Below are 16,275 nucleotides of genomic sequence, written 5' to 3' on the forward strand. Positions count from 1 at the left end.
CGGGTTTATAGTTAGGGCTGGCTCGGGTTTATAGTTAGGGCTGGCTCAGGTTCATAGTTAGGGCTGGCTCAGGTCTATAGTTGGGGCTGGCTCAGGTCTATAGTTAGGGCTGGCTCAGGTCTATAGTTAGGGCTGGCTCAGGTTTATAGTTAGGGCTGGATCAGGGCTATAGTTAGGGCTGGCTCAGGTTTATAGTTAGGGCTGGCTCAGGTTTATAATTAGGCTGGCTCAGGTTTATAATTAGGGCTGGCTCAGGTTTATAGTTAGGGCTGACTCAGGTTTATAGTTAGAGTTGGCTCAGGTTTATAGTTAGGGCTGGCTCAGGTTCATAGTTAGGGCTGGCTCAGGTTCGTAGTTAGGGCTGGCTCAGGTTCATAGTTAGGGCTGGCTCAGGTCTATAGTTAGGGCTGGCTCAGGTTTATAGTTAGGGCTGGATCAGGTCTATAGTTAGGGCTGGCTCAGGTCTATAGTTAGGACTGGCTCAGGTTTATAGTTAGGGCTGGCTCAGGTTTATAGTTAGGGCTGGCTCAACTCGAGACTGCTGGGGGACTTCCTAGGATACACTGAGCTCCTCTTTGCTCTTGTCTCTCTCCTTTTGTATGAATTCATGTCCCATTAATGCATGTTACTGACTTTGCTTCTCTCCCGAGTCTCTGCATTTTCTCGCCCCACAGGTTTCTATGGAAAGCAGTGGTGGGCCGTGTATTTTATACCTGGGCCTTCAGTGCTGTCCTACTACAGTTGAACCACCTCCTAATAACCTCATTATGACGCCACAGCTACGGTTATTACTTGTTTCTAGGGGTGTAACTACACATATTCCTATTAAACCGTTCCGTACGAGGCTTACGAACCGAACAACACGTTTGAATAATACTTGTGCATTTGGAAAATATGATGTTTTTTATACTATATTGATCCCTTTAAGGGGGAAATTTGTCTCTGTATATACCTGACCTGTATATACTGAGCAGTGGGCTGCCAGTGGGTTCAGTGTATTTCTCAGGTACACGTCCCAGTCGAGGATCGAACCGTTGACCTTACCAGACAACCCTCTTATCCCAGTGAGCCACGGTCACTACACTCAACCTGGCAACATGCTGTCTGAAACACCCACCCCTGAACCACAACATTGTACCCTGGTGAGGCGCGTGTGTTCTGGGAGGCACACTATGCTCACTATGCACACTATGCTAGCTTAGCAGGAAACCAACAGCAGCAAACAAGCTACAAACTCTCCCCACAGCGTTTAGCTGTTCCCTACTGATTCAATCAGGGCTAAAGCAATCGCCACACAATCCCCATTTCTCCAGACCATAATTCCTGCTTTGTTAAAGAAAACAAAACCCCAAACAGAGAATCAAATGTCCGACCCTAGAGCATAACGGGATGCTTCGTCATTAACGGAGAATGATGCATATAGTCAAAATCAATGTAATTAACACAATGACAAGAACAAACTCATAAGAACCAGTCACATATGACAACAAAGCATGACACATCAATCCAGCACTAAAACACATATTCATCCACACACTCACGAGCACAAGCCATTCAAATATTATTCACATCAGAGGTAACAATATTAACCATATCATAAAAACGACACCATAGACAAATGAACACAGTAGTAACATTACTGCAGATGTAAAACTAGTGCTTGGCAACGATTAAAATATTTAATCGCGAGTAATCGCATTGTTATGGCAAAGTTCAATAATGAATTCAAAATTAGTGTAATGCGCACTTTTATTTTAAAAGTACTGCTATATGAACAAAAGGGCAATAACATTTGGTTCACGAGATGCAGGTAGCATGTTTTATACTTAATGTGAATATAATTCATATTTTGTTGGAATCTTATTCTGAAGACCGGATGTTAGTCTGAAGAAACCGGATGTTGTCTCACGTTAATCTTTCCGCTAACTTTCAAAGTCCTTCGCTCGCTCCCGATCTGTGCCGTTTAAATGCGTTTACCGTGAATTTCAGCATATAGGTGCACTAACATGTAAGTGTCTGCTGAGTTGACCACGGAGATCTGAGTGTCTGCTGACTTTACCGCAGCGATGTCCAGTAGTCTCCAGGGAGAGCAACAGCTGGTGCAGCTTCTCTCTTTATTTCTGCCCCCTCCCCCTCGACCAGGAAGCGGAAGTCGCCTTTTCTCTATGGCAACCCTGAAGGGACATCATATCTCCAATACAAAACGATAAACATGAGACAGTCTGTTACAATAATAATAAATTAAAAATACTTACCTGTTTTTTTTGTTGTTTTTTAATTATTATTATAATTTTTTTTCCCATCTCAAAAGGCTCAAGGACATACACACACACATTCTCTCTCTCTCACACACACACACACACACACACACACACACACACACACATACATACACAACTGACTATAGGATGTTGGCTGGCTTTTATCCCAATGTTCTTGTCATCCTCTTGTTGTTATGTATATGTATTGTCTCTTGTCTTTCAATAAATACAAATTTAAAAAAAAAAAAAATTTAAAAAATGCGTTAACGCGTGATAAAATAATTGTCTGTATTAATTAATGAATGCGTTAACGCGAAATTAACGCGTTAACTTGCCCAGCACTAGTAAAAACACAAAAGCACTTCACTTACCAAAGCTGCTGTTCACTTAAAGACAAAGTCCATCCTCCGTTCTTTGATTACAAAGAGTTTAATGACACGGTTGTACAGAACATCGTTGCGGTTCAGTTCCAGCCAGAGGTCCTCCTGTGAACGTGTTCGTTGAGTTGTAGATCCACTCGGGCCTCAGCTACAGTTTTCAAAAGCACCGTAGCTTGTAAGTGTCCTGTCGCGCTATGGTGTTGTTTGCTGCCTTGGTTAGCCAACTCAGGTTAGCGTAGCGTAGCTCCAAACACCAAGACGCTCAGTCGCAAATAAAACGCATTCTTAGCCATAAAATGTGCAATGCTTCTCCGCCGCTGTCAGCCAGAAATACCGTTCGTACAAATCCTTTTCCTGGCTGGGTCAGGGCTGCTAGCTGTGGGGTTGGCCGACCCTTTCTTACGATGTCCAGTTTTTACTGAAATGTCCTTCACCAGAAAGGTGTTGCCAGCAACTCCGCCACCAAATCTGTTTCTCCTCCTCCTTCAGCCATTGAGTGTTAAAAAAACAATGCTAGGTAAAAAGAAAAGAATCTACACCAAGCAAAATGCTAAAAATGTCATGTCAATGTCATAACTTCTTACATATATTTCAACTTGAGCTCTTACTACTAATACTAAGTTCTGCTAGCTGCTTCAGTGTCAAAACAGTCACGCCAGCCCACTGACCAATCATGCCGCACGTTAATGCTGAGCTGCACGTTAATGCTGACGTACTTGTAGACTATCTCGGTAGCTCTGACATGTCAAAGAATACGCCCAACATGTCAAACTAAAGATCTGATTGGTTGAACACAATGACAATCAACAATATCGTCCCCATTCACTTAAACTGCACATGGATTCACTTGTGAGTCTGCAGGCCTCTGTTCTTACCTAGAGACACAGAGGTGAAATCTGATTGGATAAAAGCTCTACTTAAAACAAGCTGCACTGGAAGCAGAGCAACTGAGGAAGACAGTAGCTGTGCAATGACAACATAAGATAATGGGAAAACAAATTATAATACATGTAGTGTATTTGTGAAAAATTATTAAATTATAAAATAGCTATAATTTTGTGATTCTGTTTAGGCTTTGCTGGCCTTGACAGCCCACCACTGATGGAAAGTGGTTACACATGGACCCTGGTCCTGCCTGCTGCTGTGGCCCTGCCTGACACCCTCTGCTACTATTATGATTGTTATTATTAGTCACATTTCTATCACTGCTTTTATTATCATTATCATGCTAGATTATCCACTGCTTTCATTAATTGAATTCTCTTCATGACATCTATTGCACTGTTCATCCTGGGAGAGGGATCGCTCCTCTGTTGCTCTCCCGGAGGTTTCTTACTTTTTTTCCCCGTTACAGGTTTTTTTGGGGAAACTTCTTACTTATCGATGCAATGGCCCAAGGACAGAGGATGTCGTATGTTGCACAGATTGTAAAGCCCTCTAAGGAAAATTTGTGATTTACATATACTATACAAACAAATAAAACTAAAGTGACTTGAACTAATAAGTGTTTCCCCTATATTCATTCTGCAGTGGAGAACCACGATCATTAATATACATTGCTCTCGTGTTTCATAGTGTGCAGGGCTTACAGGCAGGCTTATTGAAAATGTAAGGTATCTGGCGGGCCGTCAGCAGGGCAACTCAAAGTAAAGTTGTCGGTACCTGTTACAAACAGGCTCGCCAGTGAATAGTATTATATTTTTAGAATTAGATTCCAGTCGTGTTTCCAACTTGTGTGATCCAAACATTTTCAATAACTCCAGAGAGTTGTAAAGTCTAAAAGTCAACATTTACTGAAAATGATAGCTGGAATAATTTTCTAAATTCACATGATTTTATTTAACAAAGCATTCAGTTTTAATCCATATCATACCTTCCAGAAGAAACACTTTCACTGCGTCATAAAACGGGTTGCTCTCCTGCTTGCTGCACACAAAAGGAGGCAGTACTGACGAGTTATATTCATTAAAGAAAGTTGATTTGATCAAAAAAATAACTAATTTACTCCGATGATTCATTATTATTATTATAATCATTCAAATTAAGGATAAGAAATATTCCCTGAAATTGACAAAAGGTGTTGGCCTATTGGATTCAAATCACAGACTTCACCTTTAATGTTAATTGATAATGAATAATATGGGATTACTTATTACTATTAGTATTACTATTCCTCATGTAATGGGTTGATGTCATGGAAAATAAAACAAATGGCACGTGCTGTGGCAGGATGCATACACAGATCCACGTACACGTGCACATTTGTGTGTAAGGTGCAAGCGCCCGCATGGCTGAGTTGTACTAATCACACACAACACACACACACGACACTTTAAGTCCTCCGTATCTCTTTCTACCCTCCTTAGTGCACACAGACGTACGTACACAGGCACGCCTGTGTGTATTAGGAATCACACATGTGGGATTGCATGACTATATGAGTAGTCATTCCACAAATGAAGACTTGCTTCTAGGACCTACCATTCTTGTACAATTGCATTGATAGTGGCGGAAGTGAAATGCTACAACGTACCCTATTGGTTGGGATAATTGTTACTGACAGAATTGTAACACTTGCTTTGAACACAATTACTTAAACAAGTATATATACTACACTGTAAGTAGACTGTAGATCTAACTATCTTTCCATCTATATCATGGTGGATAGTTATCTATACAGGTATTTTCCCCTCCATCCATCTATTGGTCTCAAATATATATGAATATTGACAAGAGACTATGCGTCAAACACACACACACACGCATACACATACAGTATATATATATACGTATATATATATATATATATATATATATCCTGACCATCAGGACTATCTAACGTTCAGACAACATTCACACACTGCAGGAAAAGCTACGGTAGCAATTTGGGGTTAATTAGAATCTAAAAACAACGAGGCACTAATTACAGCAAGAGAGGAGGGACAAATACGAGCATGAAAATGCAATGACATTCTACTACACAGAAATGTGGAGGCAGAACAATATATATATATATATATATATATATAAAATAAATGAATATTTGGTGGTTATGATCAGAACTGATCTAGGTTAAAAAAATGTAAAAAAAAAATGTTCCCCCTTCCCTTACTGTGAAGGGGGAAAAATCCCCCTAGCATTTAGTATACAGATATTAATACATTAATACAACAGTGGCATTATGTAAATAGACAATGAAACTGAATATGATGTTGACTGATTTTGGTAAAAAGATTTAACTGAAAGAATATGTGTATGGCAGTACAAACGATACCAGCACATTTTAAATTTAAGGGATGCAAAAGATTATAAACATAATCGTAATTAATGTAAAATGTATCAAAAATGACCCATCTAGACTAATACTTGCTATACTTATGGAAGAATTCAACTTCTAAGTAGGAATCTGAGTTATTTTGCAATATATTGCAAGGCACGACATTTTCTGTGTTCTCATAAGTCTTTATTGACACAACACAAACACTCCAGTTAGCAAAACAGAGCAGAGGTTTTATCAAAGATGCACCACAGGATGCACATCCTGGACTGAGGGAGCTGAATCACTGTGGATTATTTACGCAGGCCTGCGACACATCAACACAAACCAAACAATCCCTCATAACTCCTTAGAGCGACACACGCTATGTTTACATCTGAACAATGTGGCATATTGTGTTCAATTCCCACAGCTGACTAAGTGATGGGTGCGGACCGCCGCATATTGAGACTTCTTACGCACTGAATAAGCCATTGATTAAAGATTCAGTTTCTGCTTGGTAGCTATAAGTCATCTTTATTAATTGCTATTTTATGATGTAGATGTTGATGTGCAATAGTAATTTAAAGCACAACAGAGTGAACTTTGTGATTGGAGGAAATAGTGTCTCTTTATAGTCCTCCTTGCATGGCTACATGCACAGATTCTCTTTTATGGGCCCCTGGACACAAAAGCCCCTTTTCCAACCCAAGATATCTGTGGACACACAACTTATTCAGGTGTGGAACCCTGTCTGATTTTGGGAGGGATGAAACACTGACGGAAGTATGCAATTTAACAGCTACCCTGATGGCACAGGAGAATGCAATTAACATCCCATGTGCTACTACTACTACTTCTTTTAACCATGCCCCTGATCTCTCCCTAACCCTAACCAAGTACGTTTTGTTACCTGTTGACAGATCCATCAACGTGTCCTCATACGGTTCGTATGATATCTAACGAATGTTACTTCTCATTTTTCGTGCATTTTCTTAAGAATGCAAGCAACAAATGCCAGTTTCTGATCATCACAGTCTTTTCAAAATAAACTTTTTATTTGTTTTTTTTAGTTATGTTTCGGCCACACAACTACTTTGTTTGGTTTAAGAAAGGATTGTTGTTTGAGTTACTACGTGACAAATAAATCAAAGTTGACTTATCGGTTAACAACGAACAGAGATCTCCTGGGTCACAAATTGGTGTTTGTACCGCCCCTCCTGCTCGTCCGGTGTGGGCTTTTGCTGTCTTTATACTTCCTTGTTTGTGATTATGTTGATAACATACAAAATGATTTGGTGGGTTACAGCGCATCATTTTTCGTAGGTATAGCTAAAATGTGGAACAACCTTTAAACCCAACAGTCACAGTGTGTTTCTTCTTCTACTGATATACTCTGTTTCGGCATAAAGATGTTTATAACAGATACAGAGTCCTTGGTTCCACTTGTCTTTTGAATGTGACTTTCGTGATCTGATGCACCAAATCGGAAATCAGCTGTGTCCACATATTAGGTGTCTCATGATAAATGGTAACTGGACTTGCATTTGTATAGCGTCCTTTTAGTCTACATGTCATTGACCCCTTCACACACGTTCATACACTGATAGCACAGCCTTCGAGATTAATATAGGGTTAAGTGTCTTGCCCAAGGACACATCGACATGGACTAGAGGAGGGGGGGGATCCAAATTGGCACAATCGAGACAATTTATCAAAAGTAGTTCTCCGTAAAACAAACAACTACGAGACTTTAGAAAGGCTCCATCTTATCAAGCCATTTAACCCATCATGATGGGATGGCTGTGGCTCAGAGGTAGAGCGGGTTGTCCTTCAGTTAAAAGATTAGCGCTTCGATAGTGTGTCCTTGGTAAGACACTTAACCCTAAATTTGAGTGGTCAGAACACTAGAAAGGCACAATACAAGTACAAGTAGGTCCATTTACCATGTTGGGTGAACAAGCTACTCGGCGCAGTGATGGAAGTGATGACGTGATATTTGCTGAGCAAACAAAAATACCAGTAAAACATTTTAACCATGTGTGTGCACATGGTTTCTCTCTCTCTCTCTCTCTCTTCTTTCTCTCTGTCTCTCTTTCTCTCTCTCTCTCTCTGTCTCTCTCTCTCTCTTCTTTCTCTCTCTCTCTCTCTCTCTCTCTCTCTCTGTCTCTCTCTGTCTCTCTCTCTCTCTCTCTCTCTCTCTCTCTCTCTCTCTCTCTCTCTCTCTCCTTTACTGGTTATAAAAAGGGATTTGTCTTCCAGGTGAGCACTCTCATCGGTCAGTCCTCAGAACCAAACATGGGGACCACGGGACTTCAATCCACGTCATGGCTCATCTACCTGACCCTGCTGGTTGGCTCACTCACTGAGACTGGTGAGTGATAACCTGAAGAATGCTTACAGCTTCACACTTATTGGATACAGCATGATTGGTTGGTGTTCGCAGAATTTCAGAATTCAGGAAAGAAATGTATTTGAATTGAGATATTTTACATCTTGTTTTGATAACTTCTACCTTTATATTTGTCTGCAAATTATAATAGGAAACTCCAAAGATTCTTCTTATAACAATAATAATAACAATATAATACTAATTGTTATTATAAGTCTACAATAGTGCATTTGATTACATTGTTTATGGCGTCTTTGTTTGATTAAGCCACTCACAGTAGCGTTAATACTTTGTTGACTAGGGTGGCCTAAGTGAGGCACTGACTCATGCGGTATGAATATCATTAACTTAACAATTTGTCTCCATGACTCATACTGACTTTCATAACTAACATTACAGTATCTTACCGTTTATTACATTCCTGTACATTCCATATTTAAATTGAAATGTTAAATAGACCAAATATTGTATTGACACAATTGGGTTAGGGTACTAGCTGCCTTTTCCAACACAGCCCAAGATATATTTATTAATCACAACCATCTTAGACAAAAATCAAATATACAGTCACAGTACAAAGTGCCAACAAAAGTATTATTAAAATAATGTCTAACGGTTCAAACCAAGGTACCGCCTCTGACCGGGCAGATGGCTTATCAAGAGTAACGGGTCGGCCAATCCGATTTCAGGGGTGTCCTGGACATGCCCCTGTTGTAGTGTCAGAACAAGCTGATACAGAACATCTGATATATGAAGTAATCGTTTCTAAATTAACAATGGATTATTTCTTCTCTTTACTACAGTAATCATCATTCCTTCTCTACAGACACTGAGCCTGAGTTCAGGTAACTGTGCAAATTCCCAAACTAGATTTTTGCTCAACTCTTCACGTCAGTTAAAAAGATGTTTTAATATGTTCATATTTTTGTTGTAGCTGATGAAAATCATATCGGCCAAGTGTGCACGACTTGGGGACAAAATCACTGGAAGACCTTTGATGGAGATTTCTTCCAGCTGGCCTCCAGTTGTAACCATGTCATGGCCTACCAGTGTAAAAACAGCCATGAAGATTTCAACATCCAGATGAGGCGTAAGACAGTCAACCAGGTCACCACAATCAGCAACATCATCATGGTGTTTGAGGGTACAGTGGTGGAGCTCTCCAAGAGCTCAGTGATCGTCGATGAAAAGACGTAAGTTCAGTCTAGTTCAGTCATGCATCCCTGAGACTCTGTGTTCCATGTTACACCCCGAGACTCTGTTTTACATGTTGAGAATTTTTCTCTAATCAGATATTTACATTCAGTACATTGAGCAGTATTAATGAGTTGAAAGATGTTTTTTACAAATAAAGTGTTAGCGTTCAACCACATCTCTGTCTGCCTTCAGAGGATGGAGGTTCCATTCGCTGAGGATGATTGTGAGATACGATTAAAAGCTTTGAAAAAAGCTAATAAGTGGGCCGTGAGTTAAGATTCTTCCACCTGTTTACAACCAATTATCTCTTCGTTGTCTTTAAAGGCTTTCCACTGTGTTTTAGAGTCTTGAATCTTTTCCCAAGCAGAAAAAGATCAAAGATAAAGTTCCTTTGACCAACTCGTAGATACAGCTTTAGTAAAAGTCACTATGTAGAGATTTATTTTTATCATTCAGATAATTCTGGTGACGAAGCGTTTTGCTTGTAGAAAAATGATCCCAATCCCAAATAAAAAGCACCAGTTACTTTTTTAAAGTCTTGAATTAATATTATCCATTCTAATGAACAGCTTCAGTCTTTGTCAATCTTGTATCATCTTTATAATCCTATTGGTTGATTCTGTTTACTGAAGTGATTATCACCTGAGTTGTTTTACATGGAAGTTACATTATTTAGATCAGTGATTCCCAGCTGTGTGTACTCGTAGCCTGAAGGATGCTTCTGCAGTTGAATACAATGACTGTGTAAAACATCGGCACATATTGTCTGTCCAGGTGCTGAGTCAAACAGATGAATAGATACTGTTTGTCTTTCTTACATTAGAAAGAGTACAATTTCGTCATTTCATAACGGAAAATAGATCTACATATTAGTGTTTCTATGTGATGCTGATATTTAATAATTTGTAATCAGTAATCAATAATCAATAGAAATAAATCAATAAACTATGAGTTACAATAGGCTGTGGCATACGACAATATTATAGTTATTACAGGAATTATTACAGTTTTGTCTCTTTTTAAAGTATTTAAGTTGTCAGTGTTGTATTTTAATGTATAAATCATTTTATCAATATGCTTCTTTACATCAAGAGTAGGATCTCTAAGTCACATGGATGTCTAAAAATGTAATCTCACTCAAAGGATTGAAAATGTACAGTTTCAGTGCCTTCCAGTGGCAGCATAAAAAAAGACAGAAGGTCAGACAGCAGTTCTCAAACTTGAACTCGGTGTTAAAGTAAAGTGCAAACACCGGCTGTGTGGATGGTAGTAAAGCACACTCCCACCTTGAAGGATGTAATGAGTTGGTGTATGTTAAAGGGTTAAATCACAAACTGCTGTTTGCTGTTTGTTTTGTTTCACATTTACTGATGATCATCAACACCTTAAAGGCAGACATATCAGAACAAAGCTTTAAAAATCAACACAATGCTGCCAGCAACAGAAAAGAGCAGGAAGAGGAAGTTATTCAGATTGTAAAGATGTTTGTATTCTGACCTCCTGTATCCCTCTGGGGGGGCTGGGCCTGTCTGAGACGATTGCAGCAATAGGCCACTGACATCTTCAATTCCTTCAAATGAGCCTTATGACTCTTTGACTTTCACATACATACAGTTATTACTTTGTCTCATTAGAATATGACTTCCTGTGTCAGCTGTTTCTCTCTGTCCTATGTTCACACTGACTCTCTGTGTTTGCTGCAGGGTGTCTCTGCCACATGTCAAATTTGGGGTGACTGTGATGGGAACCACATCTGGTATCACTGTTGAAGCTAAGCAGGGAATAAAAGTTATGTGGAACCTGGATGACTCCCTGGATGTATGTAGCACACCCTCTCATATGTACACACGTCTGTCCTGTTTGTGCTCAGCTGTATGGTCATGGAGTTTGAAACACACTGACAAAAGGACACATTGTGAGCCTGCCTCAAACAGCTCAGCAGGATCTGACTCTACCTGTTTCTGAACATGCTTGTTATGTGTGCATACATGACATGCAAACAAACACACACTTTGCCCTCAACCATTTTAAAGTTTAAAGGATAAGGCTGATGTTATCTCGTCATTTCATTTATCACTGATCCCTCTCTGTCGCAGAACTCCATCGTTGTCCAAAAGCTATTAAAAGCAAGAGCCATAGTGTTGCACTTGGGTGACATGAAAACAGCCAGTGAGCTCATCAAACTAGTAGCCACAGTCACTTTGTTCAACAACCAAGAGAACACATTAATAAAAGTAAGCAATACAGTTAGCGGTGAGCAGCAATCCACTCTATTTAAAAGAAGAGTCAGATATAATGATACCTACCTCTGTACAGTAAATATGGAGTTAAGATGATCCATTTATTGTGCAGTTATCGACTCCTCAGGGTCTGCTCTTTGAGCAATTAAATCAATACATTTGTTTTCAATGCATTAGGGCCTTGTGTTATCTGTACTGCAGCACTTTATTGCACTCTGTGTGATGGATGAAATGAATGACATATGGGAGCCATGACTACCATGTTGCTGGAGTGCATGTTATCTGAATTTAGTGTCCTCAAGAATTATGGCAATTTATGTCAAAGAAGCTGGACTTCCAGGGTTTAAAGAAATGTTTCTACAAATCACAGTTCAAGAGGAAACATTTAATGAATGGTATTCGCCATTAACATCACTTCTTCTTCCTTGGCCCCAGCCTGAGTTCAAACCTCGTAGACAAACTGCACTACAACAAAGTAGCCTCCATGGCTCAGGTAATTGGGAGAAGCCTCACCTCAAAGTTTGGTCAAGGTATGACTGCATAGCAGCAGTGAGTCACTGGGAGAGTTTGTGGGATGTGACCGATATGCAAGCTATAAAAATAAGCAAAACGTGAAAACCGCAATGTAGATGTAGCTTCTTTAAGTAAACCTAAGGTCATGTACCAGCTGCAAAAGCAAAGCTTCACTGATAACAATCCAAACCAAACATGGCGGTCCATTGCAGAGCTCACAAGGCACATGAGTGTGACCTACTTAAATTCCAAAATGGATTACATAGAAATAATAACATCTGTTGAATTGTCATTAATAACATGTTGACGTCTTAACAACCTGATTTGATACATGGTTCACTAACTAACCACTAACTACTGTTTGTTTGGGTGTGTTCACAGATTGAAATAGATAAAAAATACCAGAACCAGACATGCGGACTCTGTGGAAACTTTGACGGCATAACCAATGATTTGATGAAAGACGGTAAGTGTACTCCTTAAGATCCCTTTCAGTTTGTACTCCTTAATATTAGCCAATGAGCATCTGAGGGAAGTGGCCCAAAAACGTCCTGTGTTTCTTTGGATATTTCAAGAACTAAAGTGGATTTTAGGATTTTCTTTTTTTACACTGATCCATAGAATGAATACTTTGATATGAAAATGAAAATGTAATCAATTTATTAACATCATTTATTAATTTATTTGTAAATCACAGAAATTGCATGCATTAGGGACTTACAGACACTTTTGTGTCTGACTTCTGTGTAAATGTTTGTTTAACTGATAAACCTGTCTGCACTAACTAACTACACATTTTAAACATATTCCCTTTTTGACTTGAAATTGTTGAACAATCTCAAAAAGGGGAAGAAACTTCATTACATGCTTTTACTGAATAATCCCAATGAGCATTGTTGTGTGATTGACTGCACTGTAGGAGCTGAGCAGTCGGTTGCAGACTATGCTGACACCTTTAAGGTGGACGATCCAACAGAGAGCTGTGAGGAGCCGGTGCTTAACTCAGTCCTGGGCTGTGGTAATAAGGTAACTCTATACATATAATACTCCAAACATTACACATCTCATGAAGAGACACATGTGAAGGATGAGATGCCCCATACTTTCTTATCTTTGCCAAGGTTGAAAAGAACCACCAAAAAGTCAAATGTACCATTTTATTTCTAAAGCCTTCAATGCTTGTTAAAAGTTTCTGCAGGTTTACATTTAAATTTTCCACAAAGACCTGTTACCTCTGGAGCACATTTGAACTGTGATGAAACTTCCTCACCTCATTTTATCGGATAGTTCAAGAGCTGTCAACTAACTACTAACTAATTTTTTTTTCAGCAATTCTGTGACCAGATCTTCTCCAGAGCTTCATTCAGTAGTTGCCAGAACCTTCTGGATGTGGAATCCTTCAGTAAAGCCTGTATGGCTGATATGTGCTACAAAGACAAAGACACCGACCCTTTCCTCTGCAAAACCATCTCAGAGTACTCCAGGCAGTGTGTGCACGCAGGTGGCCAGCCCAGTCAATGGAGGAATGCCACATTTTGCTGTAAGAGTGCTAGCACCTAAATATGGATACTTACATGCACTTCATTGAATGTTCTGGCCCTGAATTACAGTTGCAATGTTTTTGCTTGTTACTGGTACATCAACATTAAAGTGTTTGTCTCCATAGACATGCAATGTCCATACAACATGGAGTACATGGAGTATAGCAGTTCATGTGCTGACAGCTGCTCCACCCCTCAGGCCAGCCAGACATGTCGCAGCCACTACAGTGAAGGCTGCCACTGCCCTGCCGGTACCCACACACATTGTACACTACAGTGTATTTGCTATATGCAAGCATAATACACAAGCTCGAACATGTCTCATGACAGCACTGATTGTTATCTCTCCTCTCCTCCTCAGGAACGGTCTTGGATGACATTAGTAAAGCTGGCTGTGTTGCAGTGGACCAGTGTCCCTGTCTGCACCACAACACAGTGTACAAGTCAGGAGAGTCCTTCTCTCAAAGCTGTAGATCCTGGTAAGAAGTCTGTACATGTATGGGCTAACTTCAAGTGCTAATGAATGAAAAAATATGTCACTACACTACAACCCTTTTTACACTTGCATTAAAGTGCAGCTAAAGTAATTGATAGCAATCTGCTCACATTTAGAGTTTATTGAAATCATTAATATGTCACAATTTCACCAACTTACACAAATTCAGTGAATGTTAACTTTAACATAAAGTCCCTCATTTCCCCATGGATACATTTAATGTGCATTCCTCCTTGTTGTACATGCTTCTGTGCCACATTAATAGCTTTATAACATCATGTATAACTTAGCTTTATAACATCATGTATAACTTAGCTTTATAACATCATGTTCAATGGTGGCCTCTGACCCTCAGATAAATGTTGTCCGTTTGTTTTCTTTCTATTTGTTGAACTATTTAAAAATAAATTGCAGTTAAATGTATTCACCTTGAATACACAGGGTTGAAATAATGATTATTTATGGGTACATGATGGCTCATTGTAATATTTCCTGTGACATAAGTCTCCTCATGTGTTGTTAATGTTGAAAAAGGTATTATTTACCTTCAGTGAGACAGTTTAACCAATGGTCCTCCTCTCTAAGGTTTGCATGAAACATGTTTCAAACATGCAATAGATTGTTAACCGAGTATGCTATTAATTATTATTATTATTATGAACGCATCTAAGTTTAATATATTACATCCAGTATAACCTGCCTATTGGACTTCCTCCCTGCTGCATACACCAGTTTAAACACAAATAATGAAACACTTGATACATTTTCACAAGTTTTATTGAAAGCATTATCAATCAATGTAGAAATGTCATTTTTACAATATCAGCTGTCAAGTTACTTAGATTTGTGTCATGTATTACGTTTTACCAAAAGAACTTCCAACACTGATTACACTGCTACCGCAAACAATTGATGTGATCACATCATGTGTGTGTGTGTGTGTGTGTGTGTGTGTGTGTGTGTGTGTGTGTGTGTGTGTGTGTGTGTGTGTGTGTGTGTGTGCTGACAGTGTGTGTGAGAGTGGACAGTGGAAGTGTGCGGAGGAAAACTGTCCAGGAATGTGCTCTGTGGAGGGCGGGGCTCACATCAACACCTTCGATGGAAAAGACTACACCTTCCATGGGGACTGCTCCTACGTCCTGGCTAAGGTAGATCACATCATGACCAGCATTCAAGCACATACACACTGGACTCGTACCATCAGCAGGATGGGGGGAGTGACAAACCATCGGCATAGAGGCTGACAGACACATCATCATGCTGCATGATATGATGATATGAATGTGCTCTATGATGGAACTATTCACTATATAATGATCAACAACATCTGAGTGTGTCCTGAAACAGATCCTGTTTATGGTTGTTAACATGAGTTTATTATCTGTCATTTTTTTGACTGTCACCAGCTGTCATCCTTTTAGTCATTATTAAAGTCCTAATGTGTGTTGCAGCAAAGTGCTGGCTTCTTGTACACTGTGCTGGGGGACCTGGTCAAGTGTGGTCTTGGTGACAGAAGGACCTGCCTCAGAGCTGTAACTCTGAGTCTGTACAACAATTCTGTGGTAAGCTCCAGCTGCAGACACACACTCACACACACCTACACACCTACACACACACACACACACACACACATACAGATATACACTGTTGAACAGATCCATGTCAAACTTGAAACTACTTTTATATTTTGCATTGAAATTAGTTTGGAGTGTTTGTGATAGTATAGTTTTGATGACAATATCAAATTTGTGCAATTTTGTTATTTTGAAATACGTTTGGACTCCTGTTGATATCATCTAAAATGTGTCTTTCCAACTGCCAGGTTATTAAAATCCAGGCAGGCGGGCAGGTCTACGTGAACCACATTCTTTCTCAGCTTCCACTGTTTACGCGTGAGTTACTTCAAATGACATCACAGAAGACACACAGCTTGCTATGTAAAGTAAAAATGTTTTAAACAAAAAAGATCCTCAGTCTTATTTCCTAGTTATTAATTATA

The 16,275-nt window shown here is 39.5% G+C and overlaps 1 protein-coding gene across 1 annotated transcript; it reads left to right on the top strand.

Moving 5' to 3' along the window:
* The first annotated feature begins 8,188 nt into the window (after positions 1-8,188).
* Positions 8,189-14,263, top strand: LOC116400391 (mucin-5AC-like). The gene is made up of 9 exons (XM_031878200.1): positions 8,189-8,271; positions 9,093-9,134; positions 9,224-9,482; positions 11,190-11,304; positions 12,621-12,705; positions 13,159-13,265; positions 13,569-13,779; positions 13,906-14,031; positions 14,142-14,263. The coding sequence occupies exons 1-9, from the start codon at positions 8,196-8,198 to the stop codon at positions 14,261-14,263; spliced, it is 1,143 nt and encodes a 380-aa protein (XP_031734060.1). The 5' UTR covers positions 8,189-8,195.
* The last annotated feature ends 2,012 nt before the right edge of the window (positions 14,264-16,275 follow it).

The sequence above is a fragment of the Anarrhichthys ocellatus genome, unplaced genomic scaffold (genome assembly GCF_004355925.1).
Source record: "Anarrhichthys ocellatus isolate YVR2014 unplaced genomic scaffold, GSC_Weel_1.0 scaffold166, whole genome shotgun sequence".
NCBI classification, from domain to species: Eukaryota; Metazoa; Chordata; class Actinopteri; order Perciformes; family Anarhichadidae; genus Anarrhichthys; species Anarrhichthys ocellatus.